General features: G+C 41.0%; 1 protein-coding gene across 3 annotated transcripts in view; it reads left to right on the top strand.

Moving 5' to 3' along the window:
• Positions 1-22,502, top strand: part of Stra8 (stimulated by retinoic acid 8) — a 58,275-nt gene that overhangs the window by 14,760 nt on the left and 21,013 nt on the right. For all 3 annotated transcript variants that reach the window (XM_074062550.1, XM_074062561.1, XM_074062558.1), the window contains 3 exons: positions 14,223-14,420; positions 18,801-18,876; positions 19,320-19,404. In XM_074062550.1, coding sequence (XP_073918651.1) covers positions 14,229-14,420; positions 18,801-18,876; positions 19,320-19,404 — 353 coding nt within the window. In that variant the 5' untranslated portion in view covers positions 14,223-14,228. The remainder of the gene's footprint in view (positions 1-14,222; positions 14,421-18,800; positions 18,877-19,319; positions 19,405-22,502) is intronic.

The following is a 22,502-nucleotide window of genomic DNA, read 5'->3' as shown; positions in this document are numbered from 1 at the left end:
ATTGCAGTTCTGGGGTTTCAACTCAGGGCCTACATCTTGAGCCACCCCACCAGCCCTTTTTTGTGAAGAATTTTTTTCAAGATAGGGTCTCCTAAACTATTTGCCCAGGCTGGCTTTGAACAGTGATCCTCCTGATCTCTGTCTCCTGAGTAGCTAGGATTACAGGTGTGAGCCGCAAGCACCCAGCTTGTATTTTTGAGACAGGTGTTCACTAACTTTGCCTGGGGTTACCCTCAAATTCACAATCCTCTTGCCTTGGCCTCGCAAGTAGCCAGAATTACAGCTATGCACTCTCCATGCTTGGGAGAGAAATGGACATTTTAAATTTCCCTATTAGCTGGAAATGTGACTGAAGCAGTAGAGTACCCGCCTAGTAAGCATGAAGACATGACCCCAAACTTCATCAGGGTGCCTGAGGCTCATGCTTGTAATCCTAGTTACTCAGGTGGCAGCGATCAGGAGAATCGAGTTTTGAAGCCAGCTGGGGCAAATAGTTCAGGAGACCCTATCTTGAAAAATCTCAGCACAAAAAGAGGCTGGTGGAGTGGCTCAAGGTGTAGGCCCTAAATTCAAACCCCAATACCATTAAAAAAAAAAAAAAACCCAATACCACTGCCCCAAAAAATGTGCATGTAAATTCACCCTGAAGGGAAGACTGTGATTTTTATTGTATTTTTTTGGTGTGGGGGGGAGAACTGGGGTTTGAACTCAGAGCTTCATGTTTGCAAAGCAGTCTACCACTTGAGCCACACCTCCAGTCCATTTTCCTCTGGTTATTTTGTAGATGGGATCTTGCAAACTATTTGCCCAGCTTGGGCTCAAACCACAATCTCACTGATCTCAGCCTCCCAAGTAACTAGGATTACTGCGTGAGCCACCAATGCCTAACTGGCTGTTTTTTGTTTGTTTGTTTGATTGGATGTTTTTTACGGTAATGATGACTGAATCCAAAGTCTCATGAAAGCTAGGCAAACACTAAACCACTGAGCTACATCCCCAGCCCTGGATATTTTTTGTGCGACAGTTTTTTTTTTTAATATATATTGTGCATTGTTTCATTTACTGTTCCATCAAAATCTTTTAAGAGAGAGTCTGTGACTCGTTTAAGGCACCCTATCCCACACTTTAAGTAGGAGCTCCTGTACAGCCATCACAGTCACTATGAGGAAGATTCCGGACTGGAACCCAAAGCCTGGAGCCACCAAAGCCCTCGATACTTTGCTAAGCCAGGCGACCTCTGTTTAACCCCTGTGGGGGATGGGGAGGTGCAGCAGCTCACCTCAGGGCAGACTGCAGCAAGGGGACAGAGGCTCTGAGCCCTATACTTTCCAGGGGCTTACCCGTGCATCTGCTTGACAAGTGTGCAAGGCAGCTTGGGCACTCCTAGTGCACAACTGATGTGGTGGGGTCAGAGCCATGACGAAATATTTCAGGATACAGGGAAAGGAGTAAAAAGAGAATTAAAGACAAGAGGGGAAAAGGATGACCTTTTTCCCAAGCTGGATGAATGCCTGCTTCCTACTATTCTAATGAACTCTTTTTCTCTTTTTGCCCTTTATATTTTAATCTCAAGTCTCTTCTCTGCAATTCCTTAGCTCCCTTCCTTCATTTCCTCTTGCCTTATTTAAAATGTCATTCCCCTCTGCCTATTATGCATCTGTTTCCTGTACACCTTCATGTTTTCATCCTTTCGTCTGAGACAGGGAGCATGGTCTTCTGGCCCTTTGTTGAAGGTGTCTTCTCTAGATAATCCTATAACCCTCGAGATAATCCTGCAAAATAGGTGGCATTGCCTCAAATGAGGGAAAACTGGGGCTGGATGTCCAGACAAGGTCAGAAGGTCAGCCCCGTCCTGAATCACCCTGCTCCTTCAATGACCTTTGGTGTATCATTCCGGCAATTTGTTATAGTTTCTTCCACTGCCTGTGCTCCCATTGGTCCGCCACCATGCATCCCCATTGGCTGGGGGCCCTGTGATAGGCAGCGATTGGTCTCCACCCTGTGTCCAGGTGCCAGGTCTGTTTTATGACTGGGGCAAGAGTCTCACTTCTCTCTCTGGAGCGGGACAAGGGGTGACAGCTGTCAGGCCTTCGGGCTGTCTCTGGGTCCCGTGAGTGGCCACAACATCGTGTGCACTGTGCCGGCCTCCTTCAGCGTGAGTATCCTCTGATGGCTGAGGCGTCCTTGGGCATGAATGTTCGTGTACACGTGAATTGATGCAGTGCAGTGTACTGGACAGGTGGACACAGATCTGCATTCGTGTGAGCGCTGTGTGCCATGGGGACTCCTGCATATTTGAAATGATTTTGGATTTTTTTCTTTTATGCATAAAGAATCAAAGGAAGCTGCCTGTAGGTTGCAATATATTAACCAGTGTGTCGTATCCTTTTGCCTAGGGTTTGCTAGTCCCTAGGCAAAACTCATCACAATGAATTGTTTTTGTGGAGTGATGCTTAAAAAGGAATAAAAGTTCTCAGCTACTTGGGAGGTAGAGATCAGGAAGACTAAGGTTTAAGTCCAGTAGCACAAAAACTTAGCCTGATGTGGTGGTTCATACCTGTGATCCCGGCTATGCAAGAGGCCTTGGGTAGATGGATCAGAATCAAAGTCCAGTCCAGACAAAAAATGGGAGACCCTACTTGAAAAATAACTAAAACAAAAAAGGGCTGGGGCTGTGGCTCAAGTGGTAGAGTGCCTGAATAGCAAGTGGGAGGCCTTAAGTTCAAAAACCACCAAAAGAAAAAAAAAAATTAAAAGTGCCAGTGTGGCTGAGGCAGGAGGATCTCGAGTTCAAGGCCAGCCTGGGCTACATAGCAAGCTCCAGGCCAGCCTTAGCTATACAGAGAGACTGCTCTGTCTTGAAAATTAATTAATTAATTAAAAATTGAAATTTTCTAAGTTTTCCTTTTTTTTTTATTTTATTATTCATATGTGCATACAATGCTTGGGTCATTTCTCCCCCCTGCCCCCACCCCTCCCTTACCACCCACTCCGCCCCCTCCCTCTCCCCCCCACCCCCTCAATACCCAGCAGAAACTATTTTGCCCTTATTTCTAATTTTATTGTAGAGAGAGTATAAGCAATAATAGGAAGGAACAAGGGTTTTTGCTGGTTGAGATAAGGATAGCTATACAGGGAGTTGACTCATATTAATTTCCTGTGCGTATGTTACCTTCTAGGTTAATTCTTTTTGATCTAACCTTTTCTCTAGTTCCTGGTCCCCTTCTCCTATTGGCCTCAGTTGCTTTTAAGGTATCTGCTTTAGTTTCTCTGCCTTAAGGGCAACAAATGCTAGCTAGTTTTTTAGGTGTCTTACCTATCCTCACCCCTCCCTTGTGTGCTCTCGCTTTTATCATGCACTCAAAGTCCAATCCCATTGTTGTGTTTGCCCTTGATCTAATGTCCGCATATGAGGGAGAACATACGATTTTTGGTCTTTTGGGCCAGGCTAACCTCACTCAGAATGATGTTTTCCAATTCCATCCATTTACCAGCGAATGATAACATTTCGTTCTTCTTCATGGCTGCATAAAATTCCATTGTGTATAGATACCACATTTTCTTAATCCATTCGTCAGTGGTGGGGCATCTTGGCTGTTTCCATAACTTGGCTATTGTGAATAGTGCCGCAATAAACATGGATGTGCAGGTGCCTCTGGAGTAACAGTCTTTTGGGTATATCCCCAAGAGTGGTATTGCTGGATCAAATGGTAGATCGATGTCCAGCTTTTTAAGTAGCCTCCAAATTTTTTTCCAGAGTGGTTGTACTAGTTTACATTCCCACCAACAGTGTAAGAGGGTTCCTTTTTCCCCGCATCCTCGCCAACACCTGTTGTTGGTGGTGTTGCTGATGATGGCTATTCTAACAGGGGTTATGTGGAATCTTAGTGTGGTTTTAATTTGCATTTCCTTTATTGCTAGAGATGGTGAGCATTTTTTCATGTGTTTTTTGGCCATTTGAATTTCTTCTTTTGAGAAAGTTCTGCTTAGTTCACGTGCCCATTTCTTTATTGGTTCTTTGGTTTTGGGAGAATTTAGTTTTTTAAGTTCCCTATATATTCTGATTATCAATCCTTTGTCTGATGTATAGCTGGCAAATATTTTCTCCCACTCTGTGGGTGTTCTCTTCAGTTTAGAGACCATTTCTTTTGATGAACAGAAGCTTTTTAGTTTTATGAGGTCCCACTTATCTATGCTATCTCTTAGTTGCTGTGCTGCTGGGGTTTCGTTGAGAAAGTTCTTATCTATACCTACTAACTCCAGAGTATTTCCTACTCTTTCCTGTATCAACTTTAGAGTTTGGAGTCTGATATTGAGATCCTTGATCCATTTTGAGTTAATCTTGGTATAGGGTGATATACATGGATCTAGTTTCAGTTTTTTGCACACTGATAACCAGTTTTCCCAGCAGTTTTTATTGAAGAGGCTGCTTTTTCGCCATCGTATATTTTTAGCTCCTTTGTCAAAGACAAGTTGGTTATAGTTGTGTGGCTTCATATCTGGGTCCTCTATTCTGTTCTACTGGTCTTCATGTCTGTTTTTGTGCCAGTACCATGCTGTTTTTATTGTTTTTGCTTTGTAATATAGTTTGAAGTCAGGTATTGTGATACCTCCTGCATTGTTCTTTTGACTGAGTATTGTCTTGTCTATTCGTGGCTTCTTGTGTTTCCATATAAATTTCACGGTAGATTTTTTGATCTCTTTAATGAATGTCATTGGAATTTTGATGGGAATTGCATTAAATATGTAGATTACTTTTGGGAGTATAGACATTTTTACTATGTTGATTCTACCAATCCATGAGCATGGGAGATCTCTCCACTTTCTATAGTCTTCCTCAATCTCTTCCTTCAGGAGTTTATAGTTTTCCTTGTAGAGGTCTTTCACATCTTTTGTTAGGTTTACACCTAGGTATTTGGTTTTTTTTGAAGCTATTGTAAATGGAATTGTTTTCACACATTCTTTTTCAGTTTGCTCATTGTTAGTGTATAGAAATGCTAATGATTTTTCTTTTTTTTTGGTTTTTTTTTTTCTTTTATTATTCATATGTGCATACAAGGCTTGGTTCATTTCTCCCCCCTGCCCCCACCCCCTCCCTTACCACCCACTCCACCCCCTCCCGCTCCCCCCCTCAATACCCAGCAGAAACTATTTTGCCCTTATCTCTAATTTTGTTGTAGAGAGAGTATAAGCAATAATAGGAAGGAACAAGGGGTTTTGCTGGTTGAGATAAGGATAGCTATACAGGGCATTGACTCACATTGATTTCCTGTGCGTGGGTGTTACCTTCTAGGTTAATTCTTTTTGATCTCACCTTTTCTCTAGTTCCTGGTCCCCTTTTCCTATTGGCCTCAGTTGCTTTAAGGTATCTGCTTTAGTTTCTCTGCATTAAGGGCAACAAATGCTAGCTAGATTTTTAGGTGTCTTACCTATCCTCACCCCTCCCTTGTGTGCTCTCGCTTTTATCATGTGCTCATAGTCCAATCCCCTTGTTGTGTTTGCCCTTGATCTAATGTCCACATATGAGGGAGAACATACGATTTTTGGTCTTTTGAGCCAGGCTAACCTCACTCAGAATGATGTTCTCCAATTCCATCCATTTACCAGCGAATGATAACATTTCGTTCTTCTTCATGGCTGCATAAAATTCCATTGTGTATAGATACCACATTTTCTTAATCCATTCGTCAGTGCTGGGACATCTTGGCTGTTTCCATAACTTGGCTATTGTGAATAGTGCCGCAATAAACATGGATGTGCAGGTGCCTCTGGAGTAACAGTCTTTTGGGTATATCCCCAAGAGTGGTATTGCTGGATCAAATGGTAGATCGATGTCCAGCTTTTTAAGTAGCCTCCAAATTTTTTTCCAGAGTGGTTGTACTAGTCTACATTCCCACCAACAGTGTAAGAGGGTTCCTTTTTCCCCGCATCCTCGCCAACACCTGTTGTTGGTGGTGTTGCTGACGATGGCTATTCTAACAGGGGTTAGGTGGAATCTTAGTGTGGTTTTAATTTGCATTTCCTTTATTGCTAGAGATGGTGAGCATTTTTTCATGTGTTTTTTGGCCATTTGAATTTCTTCTTTTGAGAAAGTTCTGTTTAGTTCACATGCCCATTTCTTTATTGGTTCATTAGTTTTGGGAGAATTTAGTTTTTTAAGTTCCCTGTATATTCTGGTTATCAGTCCTTTGATGTATAATTGGCAAATATTTTCTCCCACTCTGTGGGTGTTCTCTTCAGTTTAGAGACCATTTCTTTTGATGAACAGAAGCTTTTTAGTTTTATGAGGTCCCATTTATCTATGCTATCTCTTAGTTGCTGTGCTGCTGGGGTTTCGTTGAGAAAGTTCTTATCTATACCTACTAACTCCAGAGTATTTCCTACTCTTTCCTGTATCAACTTTAGAGTTTGGAGTCTGATATTGAGATCCTTGATCCATTTTGAGTTAATCTTGGTATAGGGTGATATACATGGATCTAGTTTCAGTTTTTTGCAGACTGCTAACCAGTTTTCCCAGCAGTTTTTGTTGAAGAGGCTGCTATTTCTCCATCGTATATTTTTAGCTCCTTTGTCAAAGATAAGTTGCTCATAGTTGTGTGGCTTCATATCTGGATCCTCTATTCTGTTCCACTGGTCTTCATGTCTGTTTTTGTGCCAGTATCATGCTGTTTTTATTGTTATTGCTTTGTAATATAGTTTGAAGTCAGGTATTGTGATACCTCCTGCATTGTTCTTTTGACTGAGTATTGCCTTGGCTATTCGTGGCCTCTTGTGTTTCCATATAAATTTCACAGTAGATTTTTCAATCTCTTTAATGAATGTCATTGGAATTTTGATGGCAATTGCATTAAACATGTAGATTACTTTGGGGAGTATCGACATTTTTACTATGTTGATTCTACCAATCCATGAGCATGGGAGATCTCTCCACTTTCTATAGTCTTCCTCAATCTCTTTCTTCAGAAGTGTATAGTTTTCCTTGTAGAGGTCTTTCACATCTTTTGTTAGGTTTACACCTAGGTATTTGATTTTTTTTGAGGCTATTGTAAATGGAATTGTTTTCATACATTCTTTTTCGTTTGCTCATTGTTAGTGTATAGAAATGCTAATGATTTTTCTATGTTGATTTTATATCCTGCTACTTTGCTATAGCTATTGATGATGTCTAGAAGCTTCTGAGTAGAGTTTTTTGGGTCTTTAAGGTATAGGATCATGTCGTCTGCAAATAGGGATATTTTGACAGTTTCTTTACCTATTTGTATTCCTTTTATTCCTTCTTCTTGCCTAATTGCTCTGGCTAGGAATTCCAGTACTATGTTGAATAGGAGTGGAGATAGTGGGCATCCTTGTCTGGTTCCTGATTTTAGAGGGAACGGTTTTAATTTTTCTCCGTTAAGTATAATGCTGGCTGTAGGTTTGTCATATGTAGCTTTTATAATGTTGAGGAACTTTCCTTCTATTCCTAGTTTTCTTAGAGCTTTTATCATGAAATGGTGTTGGATCTTATCAAAGGCTTTTTCTGCATCTATTGAGATGATCAAGTGGTTTTTGTCTTTGCTTCTGTTAATGTGGTTTATTACGTTTATTGATTTTTGTATGTTGAACCACCCCTGCATCCCTGGGATGAAGCCTACTTGGTCATGGTGAATGATCCTTTTGATGTGTTGTTGAATTCGGTTTGCCATTATTTTGTTGAGGATTTTTGCATCAATGCTCATTAAGGAGATTGGCCTATAGTTCTCCTTTTTGGAGGTGTCTTTGCCTGATTTTGGGATAAGTATAATACTGGCTTCATAAAATGTGCTTGGCAGTTTTCCTTCCCTTTCTATTTTGTGGAACAGTTTAAGGAGGGTTGGTATCAGTTCTTCTTTAAAGGTCTGATAGAATTCAGCAGAGAATCCATCAGGTCCTGGACTTTTCTTTTTGGGGAGACTCTTGATTGCTGCTTCAATTTCATTTTGTGTTATAGGTCTATTCAGGTGATTAATTTCCTCTTAGTTCAGTTTTGGATGATCATATGTATCTAGAAATCTGTCCATTTCTTTAAGATTTTCAAATTTATTTGAATATAGGTTCTCAAAGTAGTCTCTGATGATTTCCTGGACTTCCATGGTGTTTGTTGTTATCTCCCCTTTTGCATTCCTGATTCTACTGATTTGGATTTTTTTCTCTCTTCATTTTAGTCAGGTTTGCCAGGGGTCTATCCATCTTGTTTATTTTTTCAAAGAACCAACTTTTTGTTTCATTAATTCTTTGTATGGTTTTTTTGGTTTCTATTTCGTTGATTTCAGCTCTTATTTTTATTATTTCTCTCCTTCTATTTGTTTTGGGATTTGCTTGTTCTTGTTTTTCTAGGAGTTTGAGATGTATCATTAGGTCATTGATTTGGGATCTATCAGTCTTTTTAATATATGCACTCATGGCTATAAACTTTCCTCTCAGGACTGCCTTAGCTGTGTCCCATAGGTTCTGGTAGGTTGTGTTTTCATTTTCATTGACTTCCAGGAACTTTTTAATTTCCTCTTTTATTTCATCGATGATCCATTGTTCATTAAGTAAAGAGTTATTTAGTTTCCAGCTGTTTGCATGTTTTTTGTCTTTACTTTTGTTGTTGAGTTCTACTTTTACTGCATTGTGATCAGATAGTATGCACAGTATAATTTCTATTTTCTTATATTTGCTGAGACTTGCTTTGTGCCCTAGGATATGATCTATTTTGGAGAAGGTTCCATGGGCTGCTGAGAAGAATGTATATTGTGTAGAAGTTGGATGAAATGTTCTGTAGACATCAAGTAGGTCCATTTGATCTATTGTATATTTTAGATCTTGGATTTCTTTATTGATTTTTTGTTTGGATGACCTATCTATTGATGATAATGGGGTGTTAAAGTCTCCCACAACCACTGTGTTGGAGTTAATATATGCTTTTAAGTCTTTCATGGTATGTTTGATGAAATTGGGTGCGTTGACATTGGGTGCATACAGGTTGATAATTATTATTTCCTTTTGGTCTATTTCCCCTTTTATTAGTATGGAATGTCCTTCTTTATCTTGTTTGATCAATGTAGGTTTGAAGTCTACTTTGTCAGAGATAAGTATTGCTACTCCTGCCTGTTTTCGGGGGCCATTGGCTTGGTAAATCTTCTTCCAGCCTTTTATCCTAAGCCTATGCTTATATCTGTCAGTGAGATGGGTCTCCTGTAAGCAACAAATTGTTGGATCTTCCTTTTTAATCCATTTCATCAAGTGATGCCTTTTGACTGGTGAATTAACATTAACGTTAGTACTGATAGGTATGTGGTGATTCCTGTCATTTAGTTGTCTTAGTTCTTTGAAGGTTTGATTGTGTGTACCTAAGTTGAGGTTACTCTCTACTGTCTTGCTTTTTCTTTTCCTGTGGTTTGGTGCTGCCTGTCTTGTCATGGTTAAGTTGGGTTTCACTTTCTGTGTGCAGAATCCCTTGCAGAATCTTTTGTAGTGGTGGCTTTGTGGTCACATATTGTTTTAGTTTCTGCTTATCATGGAAGACTTTTATTGCTTCATCTATTTTGAATGATAGTTTTGCTGGGTAGAATATCCTGGGGTTGAAGTTATTTTCATTCAGTGCCCGGAAGATCTCACCCCACACTCTTCTTGCTTTTAATGTTTCTATTGAGAAGTCTGCTGTGATTTTGATGGGTTTACCTTTGTATGTTACTTGTTTTTTCTCTCTTACAGCCTTCAATATTCTTTCCCTAGCTTCTGAACTTGTTGTTTTAATGATTATATGTTGTGGGGTAGTTCTATTTTGATCTGGTCTGTCTGGTGTCCTGAAGGCCTCTTGCATCTGTAAGGGAATATCTTTCTCTAGATTTGGGAAATTTTCCATCATTATTTTGTTGAATATATTATGCATTCCCTTTGCTTGCACCTCTTCTCCTTCTTCGATGCTCATGATTCTCAAGTTTGGTCTTTTGATGGAGTCGGTGAGTTCTTGCATTTTCTTTTCACAGGTGTTGAGTTGTTTAATTAATAGTTCTTTGGTTTTTCCTTTAATTACCATTTCATCTTCAAGTTCTGAGATTCAAGTTTCTCTCAAACTTTCAAAAGATAGCCATTTCTTTTTATTTAGAGAATTTTTTTAAATGTCATCTCTAAGTAGGTACTAAGTGGTGTTTGCATAGGAAAATGAATATGAAAAGTGTGCTTTGCTTTATAAATGAGAATAAAAATTAAGGCTTGTGACATGGAAATCCTCATACAATGCCCTTTTTGAAGAACACATGAATAAAACTATTTTCGCTTTGTTAGGCTGAAAAGTCGTGCTTGGCAAGCTGATTCCACTAAGGTGGAACTCAGCCATGATGTTTTTGTTTGTTTTTTGAGACAGGGTCTCACTATGTAGCCCAAACTTGAGATCCTCCTGGGATTAAAAATGTGTGCCACCACACCCGGCTAGTAATAAGGGATTTTCTTCTTTGCATTTTATCAGCACATAATAATTGTAGGGTGGAAGTTTCATTGTGATATTTCCGTGCATACATGTAATTTTCCTTGGTCATATTCATCCCTTAATACTCTTTTCTATCTTCTCTCCGTCCTTCCCCCATTTGTGAAATCATTCTTGCAGTTTCTTAAGATGGGTTCCATTATGACCTTTTCATTTATGTATGTGATGAACTTGACCATATTCTCCCCATTGTTCTCTCTTTTCCCCTCCAACTTCCCACCAGTTCCCTCCCCCAAAAGTCCCCCTTTTGTGTTCATGTCCAGTATTTTTACTTTTTCTTTCTTTCTTTTTTTTTTTTTTGTGTGGGACTGGGGTTTGAAGTCAGGGCTTTACAGCTCTACAACGTGAGCCACACCCCCAGTCCATTTTGCTCTGTTTTGGAGATAGGGTCTTGAGAACTATGCCCAGGCTGTCCTCTAACTGTGATCCTTCTGATCTCAGCCTCCCAAATAGCTAGGATTTACAGGTGTGAGTCACTAGCACCTGACCTGTTATTTTTTCTTAAGCTCTAGCTTCCCAATATGAGAGAAAAATCTGGTATTTTTCTTTCTGAGTTGGGGTTATTTTGCTTAACATAATGATCTCCAGTTCCATCCTTTTTCCTGCAAATGGCATAATTTTGTTCTTCTTTATGGTTGAATAATACTCAACAGTGTTTAAGGGTTCTCTCTCCCCTGCATCCTTGCCAGCACTTGTTTGTTTTCTTGATGATTGTGTTCTGACTGGGGTGGGAGGGAACCTCAATGTTGTTTTGACTTGCACTTCCTTTGTGGATAGGATGTTGAACATCTCTTCCTGATTTACTGGCCAATTGTACTTCTTTTTTCAGAACTGTTTGTTCAATGGTTTGCCCATTTATTAGTCATATTATTTGTTCTTTTGGTGCTTAATTTTTGGAGCTCTTTTTATAGTATGAATATTAGTTTCTTACCCAATAAATAGCTTGCAAAGATTTTCCCCCATTCTGTAGGCTGTCTTTTCATTCTGGTAACTATTTTCCTTGATGTGCAAAAGCTTTTTAATTTGATGCAATCCCTTTTGTCAATTCTTAGCAATAAATTTTTTAAAGGGAAAATATTTACAGCTTTGGCCATTCTTAAATGTCTAATATTGTTATGGGCCCCAGTTTCCTGCAGAATAGATAGACATTACACAGAGAAAGTGCTCACTGAACTGCAGTCCCAGAATTCCTTACCAAACAGCTTCTCACACCTCTGTGTGCTCCCACCCTGCTCCTTTCCAAACGTGAATGGCTTGTGCTGCTTGCCCTTGTTCTAGGTGGTCATAGTGGCCTTGGAAAGTCAAAAACTTTAGACTTTCATATAGTTAAGGAATTTTTACCCCAGATAAAGAAATTAAAGCCGGGTGCTGGTGGCTCACGCATGTAATCCTAGCTACTCAGGATGCAAAGATCAGGAGGATCCTGGTTCATAGCCAGCCCAGGAAAATAGTTAAAGAGATCCTATCTCCAAAAAACCCTTCACTAAAAAGGACTGGTGAAGTAGCTCAAGGTATAGGCCCTGACTTCAAACACCAGTGCTGAAAAAAAAAAAAATTAAGACTAGGGGATTTTCTGGTTTGGTTAACATAAAGATAGGGTTATGGGGGTGATCTAACCAATGTACAATATAAGCCTGTTTGGAATTGTCACAATGAATCCCCCCTATACAATGAATATATCCTAATTTTAAAAAATAAAATTAAAAAAGTAAAGATAGGGTTATAATCCAGGTCTTGAGACAGTCCATAACCCATCCTGCCTTTATTTATTTATTTACTTATTTATTTATTTTGGTGTACCAGGGTTTGAATTCAGGGTCTTATACTTGCTAGACAGGTGCCCTACCACTTGAGCCACTCTGCCAGCCTTCACTTGAGTTCTTTAACAAAAGAAACTTTCTTAACCTCTATTCTATTTTATTTTGCCTCAGAAAACAAAAGTTCAAGTCCATAAAGATAACTGGGAAAGAATGATTTTGAGGGATCATAGTAAACTCCTTCCTCATAGTGAGCAGAAAGATAGCATTTAGGAGAATATTGAAAATCACACAAATTCTGATTAAGTTTAACGTCTGGGCTTGATTCTTTCCTTTTAGCAGAGTGGGAAAGACCTATTTTTTTAGCTTTCCTGCAGTGTTACCAGTCCCCATCTCAAGGGGATAATTTTATGCCAGTTCCTGACCAGGGGGCACCTGAGGCAGGTGGGGAGAGGTGGAAGCTATGGCTCCAGGCAGCTGTTCCTACCCCTTGAGGTGGGCTGTGAAGGCTGACAGCCTTGGCTGCCTCCAGAAGCAAGTAATGAGAAAGTCTGCCTCCTCTAGGGTAGGCTGAGTACTGCACCCTTATCCAGTACTGCCCCCATAGCCATCCAGGTATTTCAGAGACAGTGTGAGTAGAACCTCGAAGGAAACCCAGATCATCACTATTGGCATTGACGATGAGAGAGCTCCAGATTCCTCACACTCCTAGAGGGCTTGGGCATTATCCTCATGATTTATCAGAGAATTCAAGGTCCTGGGAGCAGTCATACCTCCATTCATCTAAAGCAGTGTTTCCCATAAGCTTCCCATTTCATGTATTGTTTTAGGCTATTTTCTCCTGCTATAACAGAATACCACAGACTGGATAATCACCTATTAAAGGTTGCACCTTTTCATACTGTCACAATGGCAATTAAATTTCAACCTGAGTTTTTCAAACCTTTCTTGTATTTTCAACAATCTCCCTAAGTGACAGACATACATTAAAGTTGGCAAACCCCTGGCCAAATTCATTCATTGTTTCTATACTGCAGGACTAAGCTCAAGAGAGAGTGGACTCAGCAGAAACTTTCCATCCTAATTCAACCAAAATCCCAGTACTAAGTACCTTCTGGGGGCCAGGCTCTGTGCCAGGCCCTGGGGTACAGAGGTGATGAAGATATAGCCCTCTACTCAAAGAGCTGGCAGAGCTGTGGCGAGTCTCTCTTTCCTGTGTGCAGTGGCTGGGGGAGGGAAGCCCTCATCTGATGGCCATGCTCAGGTGGGAGGTCTTCACCCCTGGCTCTTATTCAAACTTACATATCAGTCCCAGAATGACCTCACCTAGGGAAGGGTTCCTGGTTTGTAATCTCAGATTTGACAAAAGCCAACATAATGGTCATTTTCAGAACTTCTGAAAGCAAGACAAGGCAAACCCATGACTGCTTTATTGTGAAGTGTCAGGTAACTTCTTACTTTCATAGAAAGCAGAGTATTGTCTTTCCCTTCTTTTTGAGGTTATTAATAGACTCACAGAAAAGTTCACAAGTCTACAGAGACTTCTTGAGAATTTTCTTCATGTGTAACCACTCCTCAGATCAAAGAAGGGTCATTTTTAAGGCTGGGAAGATCACACAGGATGGGTCAGGGGCCTCTTCAGCTTTGAACAAACTGTGAAGTACAAGCTCTCAGGGTTTGGCTGCTGTCCTTAGTCACAGAAACAAACAAGTGTCTGGTGCATACCTGCAATGTGCTGAAACCTTCCTGGAGTGAGCCTCAGTACCCCACAACTGAAAGTCCTCCATAGACAGCTTGTGACGGTAACAGATTTTGTGTCATCTGTGATTTATTTTGTGTCTATTATTGATTAAATTCATTGGTGTGGGTCCTTTTACTTAGGAACTACCTCCTTTCTGTCTGTTCAGTCCCTTTCTTTTTCCCTAATGTGTAGCTTTATTATGTAGGGTAAAAAAAGGGATGATATTACATTGCAGCTTATAATGGAGTCTTCTGGAGAAGGCACTCACCCCAGTGGCACAGCAATGTCCCGGCCACTGGCACAGCTGCAGGAGCTCGAGCCTCGGGTGGCCCGCAGACGCCTGTCCCAGGCCCGCCACAGAGCCACCCTGGTAATGCTGTTCAACAACCTAAGGAAGACTGTTTACTCCCACTCTGATCTCACAGCCTCAAAGGTACAGGGACGTGGGTATGGGGAGGAGACATTTCTATACATGGAGGGACAGTGGATTGAGGTGAAGACTGGCTTAGAGTTGCTGGCCCTCCTGCTCACCCTTGAACGCTGGGCCTCAGTGTGTTTAGTGATCAGCTGTGGATGCCTCATGGCACTGGGCCTGCTGCTGCTGCTGCCTGAGGTAAATTGTGAGAGCTGGGCCTTATCTACTTGTGGCAGACCAGCCTGACATAAAGGAAATTTGGAGCCTGAGGAGAGGCCTGGTTAGCCAGAAACTTCTGTGCCTATCCTGCTCATGGGCAGCAGCAAGCCTTCAGCAGATAATCCAGGACCCTGTATACTACCCAGATGAATGCATGCATGCACACACAGAACACACCTTGTACACATTCATATACCAAGGCATGTACACGTGTATGTACCATATCGCTACCACACATAACATCTGTACACAAAACACACACGCACCCATGCTGAATGCACACGTGCACCCTTCAGTTTCTGTGCACCAACTGGGTTTTTGCCCTATGCAACAAGACTCTCCAAGTAAACATTTATCTTTTACTGCTCTTAATTCTGTTTTTTTTCTTATACAACTTTGTAACTGCTAATTAGCAATAAATTAATGAGCTGGCAGAGCATAGAGGAAGGTCCAAGTAGATTGGGCAGGTGATAGAAGGAAAGGAGTTGGTAGTACCTACGAGTGGAAGGTGGGAACTAGAATTGAGGAAGGACTTGCCTGCTATTGGGTGACAGGGCCAGGAAGAAGCCTTGCTCCCATTTCAGGCCTGGCCCTCTTCCCACTGTCTACCTCTCTGGACTGCCCCATTGTCCTGTGACCATTCCCAGTCAGCTGGTATCCTTCCTGAGATGGTGCCTTCAGCTAAGAGGCACTCATGAGCTTCATGCTTTCTGCTTATGGCACTTTCAGAAGCTTCTCATTTGGGGGCACACACAAAGAGGAGCTCCTGATCAGACATAGGGTTAGGCCTTTGCAGAAATTAGAAAAAGGTACCCCATGAGCTCCTTTGAGCAGGGCTCCAAGAAGGACCTTTATTGTTTTTAGTTGGAGGAATCCCAACAGAGACTCCACCTTCTCTTGTAGAAGGGTAGAGGAGGCTGTTGAGGGGTGTAGAGACACCAGGCTCAGATGCTCAGGATCCAACAGGGAAGTGTCACATCGGGACCTTTCTGCCAAAAGCGTGAACAACATAGCTATGTTCCCAATCCATGGGATGAAGAGGTGTTTGTTGCGTTCTTCAGAGTACATAAACACCCAAAGTCCCTGTCAATGGCCAGTGGAGAAGTATGCACAAACTGGCAGCACACCTGAAAGAGAATCAGGCATTCAGGGCCTCAAAGCAAGAAGTACAAGTAAATTCAGAGGAAGACTATATGCACCCCCTAAAAGTTGACCTCATGATTTAGCAAGTAAGAGCAAGCCATTACCTAGTCTCCATGAATGGGAAGCAAGTTACTTCTGACCTTCAGTTATCACCTCTGTTAAACAGGGAGGATACTAATGGCTACATCATAATGGGGTTTAAGCAGACACTTAAATGAGAAGGGTAACATTGTCTTAAAATGTTTGTGTCATTATTTCTCAATGTATTAGCTCTGTCCATATACAACTATATAACTACTCATATAATAATTCCCATTTTATAGATCAGGAAACTGAGGCTGTGGAAGGTTAAATTATTTGTCTTGAATGGCACAGCCAGAAAGTGGCCTAGAACCCAGCTCTTCTCTATATTCTTTCTTTGTCTGTGCTACTTTACAGAACAACCCAGGATTTTACATGAAGAGTTGTTCTACAAGAATAATAGCATAGTAAAGTTTTATTAATTCACTAAGGTTACCATAACAAAATGCCAGGAAAGGGATGACTTAAAACAAAAGTAATCAGCTGGTGCCTGTGGCTCACACCTGTAATCTTAGCTACTCAGGAGGCAGAGATAAGGAAGATCATAGTTCAAAGCCAGCCCGGTCAAATAGTTTGCAAGACCCTATCTCAAAAAAACCCTTCACAAAAAAGGGCTGGCAGAGTGGCTCAAGGTGTAGACTCTGAGTTCAAACCCTAGTACCAAAGGGAAAAAAAATCAATTGACTTGCAGTTCTGGAGACTAAAATCCAAGATCAAGGTATTCACAGGACCATGCTTCCTCCAAAAGTTCTAGGGAAGAATCTTTTTTGCCTCTACTATACTGTTTCTGTCATTTGCTAGCAATCCTTGGCATTCCTTGGCTTATACATGTACCAGTCCAGCCACATGGCTATATTCTCCCTGTAGCTTCACATCGTCTTCTCTCCATGTGTGTCTGTCTCTGTGTCCATACTTCTTTCAATAAGGACATCATGCATATTGAGTTGGGGCCCAACTTAATGACCTCACTTTAACTTAGCTACCTCTATAAGGACTTTATTTCAAAGAAGGTCACATTCACAAGTGGCACGTGGCAGAACTTCTACATATCTCCTTTTCTGGAGGGAGGGAATAATTTAACCCAGAACAGAGGTCCTAAGAAAGCCTGCCCAAAACATTCTAGAAACTGAATTTCAAGGAATGGCACCTGGCTTCCTTGGCTTCTCCTGATATGTTAGAGAGTATGAGGCACACCTGAGAATGGTCCTGCTGAGCCAAAGCAGGTTGCATGCTCTGGACCAATGTCACTGTCTGCTCAGGCTGCTATAACAAAATACCTTAGACTGGGAAATGTATAAAGAACAGTAATGTGCTACTAACAGCTCTGGCTGCTGAACTGTCAGTTCAAGGAGCCAACACATTCACTGTCTGATGAGAGCCAGCTGTTCAGTTCACAGATGACACCTTCTAGCTGTATCCTCACATGGTGAAACAAGTTCCCATGGGCTTCTCTTATTAGGAAACTGCTCCCATTCATAAGGGCAGAGCCTTATGCCTCCCTGAAGGCCCCATGTCCCTATACACTCACATGGAGGGGGGAGGGTAGGTTTCAACATATGTATTTGGGAGGACACAAATTTAAACCACAGCAGCTAGAGAGTCATCTTCTTACCCTAAGATCAAGTCCAAGATTCTGGCTACCAGTTGGCCCCTCATTCCAAGTCCTTGCTGCCTGACAGCATAAGCATGAGTCCCAGGACTAGGACAGTGGGGTGTGCAGGAATAAGGAGTAGGCCTTGCTCTAAGAGTGTTTGGAGACCTCACAGTTGACCATGCTCTCACAGAACTGTTATTCCTGTCACCTTGTCTTTGGATTGGCAGAGCACTGTGCTTCCAGCTCCCATCAAGTCTCATTTTTTAGGCACTGTCAAAATCCCTGGGAATCTGGAATTGTAAATCTGGGCAGCCTTGGCATTCTCTCCCACTCCCACTCTTCACTCTGGCCACATCTCACTGAAGCAGTGCCCTGAGCAAGGCCTGCCTGGCCTCTGCCCTTGCTCATGCAGTTAGCTGTGCTTTTGTGACTGTGTGCATTTGAAAGCTCTGCTCAGCTCACTCTGTTCACCTGCTACACAGAATCTTTCTGGCCCTTCCAGTTGGAATAGTCCCTCCTCCTTGAACATTTGCCCTTTGCTTCTACTGTGGTCAGCCCTTACTTCTACCTGGTGTTATGAGTTGCTGTTTCTGTGATTGTCTTCCCTATTAGAATGTCAGCACCCTGAAGCAAAGACTGTCTTGTTTACTCTGTGTCCCTGGGGCTCAGCACACAGCTTGGCACTTACTCGGAATGTCTGTAACTGCTGAGAGATCTGGGTGGTCAGTCTAACAAACAACACTTCATGTTTCTCATTTTGGAATAATCTTGCAGCTACCATTTTCACTTTACTAATGTTGCACACAGGAAGGAAATGTCAAAGAAAGGAGGGAAGGACATGGGGAGGATGAAGGGAAGAAAGGGGTAGTTGCAGAAATTCAAAGTTTGTATTTATAGAGCATTTGATGAGTTTTTAGATCATCTGGAGTATATGCATATAGCAAATAAATATCTTGAGGATAGCACAGTGAATACTAACCAGTTACTTGCCCAACATCGCAACTGAGCAGAAGTCTGGCTCTGTGTCTGTACAAACCTGGGACTGACATTCATCTGACTGTGCCTCCCCACCACCTTTATTCTCCCTCCCAGTAGCCTATGTAGTTATTAGCCTTTCTGTAACACTAATAGTTTGCTGAATGCAACTATTCCCAAATACTTTGGTATTTCAGTGAGAATCCATTTCTAAGATATAAATGTGCATTGGAACAAATTTCCTATCCTTTTCACTAACAAGGTCAAGGATGTGACTTTGCATGTAAGAGGATGTGTTTCAAAGTGGGGAGGGATTTCCTGGGTCCACAAAACCAGTCTCTGCAGTCAACAGCTGTTTTTCCAGCAATGTTTGTCTCTGTCCTTAGTGGCAGGTTCTGAATAAGGCGAAGAATCGTATTCAGGAACTGGAACAAATCCTGGATAATCTGCTGAAGCTGAAAGGTAATAGATCCCTCCCTGGATAAAACTGGTTCAGATTTTCTGTTAAAAACAGAGGTTGGGCTACATGGAGTCAACAGACATTTATTGAGAGCCTACTGTGCACCAAGCACTATGCTTGGGCTATAATTGAGACTAATGCCCCTGCCCCTAGGGAGATTGCAGTCTGGCAGGACTGGCAGGAGTTACCAGACTGTTAGTTCAATGAGTGTTCCAGTGAAAGCACCTGCAATCACCCTCAGAGACCAGTAAGGAAGTAGATCAGTGTTGTCCCAAGTTCTCCCTCACACCTAGAAGGTGAAAATGGGCTCTGGAATCCTGAGCTCATGGAATTTCAGCTCATAGAACCTGGGAGGGTTCCATGGTCTCCCAGGGCCAGACGGTCAGGACAGGCTTGACAAGGGCCTGATTTTTCCCATTGTGACTCTTGCCTTCAACTCCGATAGAATCCTTCAACCTGAAGGATGGGAACGCAAACAGCTTAAAGGAGGTCAAGGAAGACTACGCCAGAATGTACTCTGGAGACAACAGGTAAGACCTGTGGAGCCCCAGCAGAACGGAAGCTTGCTACCTGCACTGACAGCGTTCAGCTCAATGCTGTGACACAGCAGTTCACCCTCCCCACGGCATGTAAGATGGATGATTAGAGTAGCTGCTGGCTCGTTTACAATAGTCTTGTCTTGGGGAGAACTGTTCTCCTTTATCCTAATAACATGTGTTGGATTTTTTTTATCCTATTATAAAAATGATCTATGCTTACTTTAGACAATTTAGAAAATACATAAAAGCCTGAAAATATGTATCATCTCACCTCTCAAAGAAAATCAATGTTAATTTTGAAGACTATCCATCCATCTAGCATTTTTAATTTTGTGTATTATTTTCGACAAGCTAGATCATAATGTTTGGCTTGTGTTATATATTATAGCTCATATTATATACATTTCAAGTTCTCTACTAGTGGCTTTATTGGCGAGTATATGAAAATAAGGATAATGCAAATCTCATCCTACTTTTCAAGTCTTATGAAAACCTAAGAATAGCTAAATTAGACTTCGATGAGTAAAAGCAACCATGGTACATGCAGGTGTAATAGGGGCTGAAGGACAATGTCGTTAATAATGTCCCATTGAACTTGAAATAGAAAATGATCCCATAGTTTTATGACGTTGTGTTACTTTTCTTGTGGCTATTACCAAAATACCAGAGAGAACAACTTAAAGAAGGAAAGATTTATTTCAGCTCATGGTTTCAGAGGGTTCCGTACATGCTTGCTTAGCCTCAGGCACTTGGACCATGGGTGGCGTGGAGGAGAGCCGATCACCTCATGGCAGACAGGAAGCAGAGAAAGGGAGACAGGAGGGGCCAGGGATAAGATACTCCCAAGGGCATTCTCCCAGTGACCTACTTCCTCTAGTTAGGTCCACCTCCTACAGTTTCCACAACCTCCCAAAATAGTGCCACCAGCACATAAGCCTTTTGGGGGATACTTCAATGTCCAAACCACAGTAGATGTTACATTTTATATCTCACTCCCATGCTATGTGGGTATAATCTCTGCTTGTTCTGTTCTCAAAGGACCACCTAGCCCCATGCACTGCACCTGTAGCCTGCAGAGCTGCGTTGACCATTGCCTGGACTTTAGCCGGGCTCCTGTCATCTCCAGTGACCCCTGGGCACATCCAGCAATAATGGCATGTATACATACCGTTTGGCCTCTGATGAGAAGAGCATAAGGCATTTTCCAGCACCCAGAAGGGGGCCACAGACTATCTGCTATGCATAGTCTACCTGGCTACCTGCATAAAGTGATGTTGTTACCTAGTGTTGTGGGGTGACTTTTATTTTTCTCTTTGTGCTCCATATTTTTAAACATTGAATGAATATTATATCCTATAGAAAATAATGAATTGTTAAAAATTAAGTAAAATTTGCATTATAGACAATGTGAAAATACACAAAAATGTTATGAAGAAAATACCCACCTATACTCTCACTCCATAAGACAGCTTTGATTGCCACTTTGTTCCCAGGGTGGAGGACGCAAGCATGTTGTATGTATTTAGTGTATGTGGCAGTGTGTGCCTAGTTTTAAAAATCAGGCTGGGCTCCACCTCACCTTCAGCTGGGAAGATCCTGAGGTAGGATTCTATGTTTGCTTTTCCCAAATGGCTAACCAGTGATCTCAACCCTACCTATTGTATTAAGATATCCTTTCTTTACTGGCATAAGATATGAACTTTCTCATTCTACAATCTTATCAATACTTTTATCACCTGCCCAAAGAAAATGGTTAAATTTCTTTAAAAATCATAATAATTAGAGAAGATCTTAGTTGCAATAATTAATAAACTGGTATCAGCATAAAGTAGATTAGCTGAATTTTATAATTATATTTCAATTAATCGATTATGAGTGAACTTTAGTGCATTTGCTCAAGAACATTTGAATTTTCACTACTGGGAATTGTTTATATCTATTCTTTTGGCCATTTTCTTTTCTTTTTTTATTTATATGTACATACAATGTTTGGGTCATTTCTCCCCCCTTTCCTCCACTCCCTCCCTTAACCACTCCACCCCCTCCCTCTTCCCCCCACCCCCTCACTTCCAGGCAGAAACTATTTTGCCCTTATCTCTAATTTTGTTGAAGAGAGAGTATAAGCAATAATAGGAAGGAACAAGGGTTTTTGCTAGTTGAGATAAGGATAGCTATACAGGGAGCTGACTCGCATTGCTTTCCTGTATATGTGTGTTACCTTCTAAATTAATTCTTCTCAAACTAACCTTTTCTGTAGTTCCTGGTCCCCTTCTCCTATTGGCCTCTGTCACTTTAAAGTATCTGCATTAGTTTCTCTGTGTTGAGAGCAACAAATGCTATCTAGTTTTTCTGGGTGTCTTACCTATCCCCATACCTCCCTTGTGTGCTCTCGCTTTATAATGTGATCAAAGTCCAATCCTCTTGTTATGTTTGTCTTTTGGCCATTTTTTATTGGGTTGGTGGTCTTTTCCTTATTTAATTGCAGAAGCGCTTTATATATAAAATAGATAAATAAAATTAGATAATTTGGATCTGTATTACATAACTTGCAAGAATGTTTTTCTTGGTCATTTGTTTTTTATTTTGCCTGTTTTTTCATTTTTTCATACAAAAATGAATCTAATCTATCAATATGTTATGAAACTTGAGTTTTGGGGAATACTTAGAAAGTCTTTCTCCACTATGAGATTTAAAAAAAAGAAAGAAAATAGAATCCTCCCAACTTTCCTTTTGGTAAGCTTACTTTTCAAATGACATGGTACCTTGGGGATTATACCTTTTAGTATAAAGAGATCCTGGATGCAAGTCCTGACTTTCCAAATTGTATCATGTTTCATTCTTTTAAAATGCCTTTGGAAGAGCAAAATTTCAAAATGTTGATAAGTCAAACTTATTCCTTTCCAGTTAGATAGAGAAATAGAGCAAACTTTGTGGTTAAACTTAAGTCTTTCAAGTTTTGATGCTACTGTTAAGTGGTACTTTTTAAATCTTCAGTTGCTAATTGTTTCTTGCTAGCATATGGAAATACTTTTTAAATATATTTTTAATTATAATAATTATACATATTATGGGGCATGTGCATTTCAATA

The sequence above is a fragment of the Castor canadensis genome, chromosome 2 (assembly GCF_047511655.1).
Source record: "Castor canadensis chromosome 2, mCasCan1.hap1v2, whole genome shotgun sequence".
Lineage (NCBI taxonomy): Eukaryota > Metazoa > Chordata > Mammalia > Rodentia > Castoridae > Castor > Castor canadensis.
The sequence above is the reverse complement of the archived record's forward strand: the minus strand, read 5'-3'. Positions and strand labels throughout refer to the sequence as shown.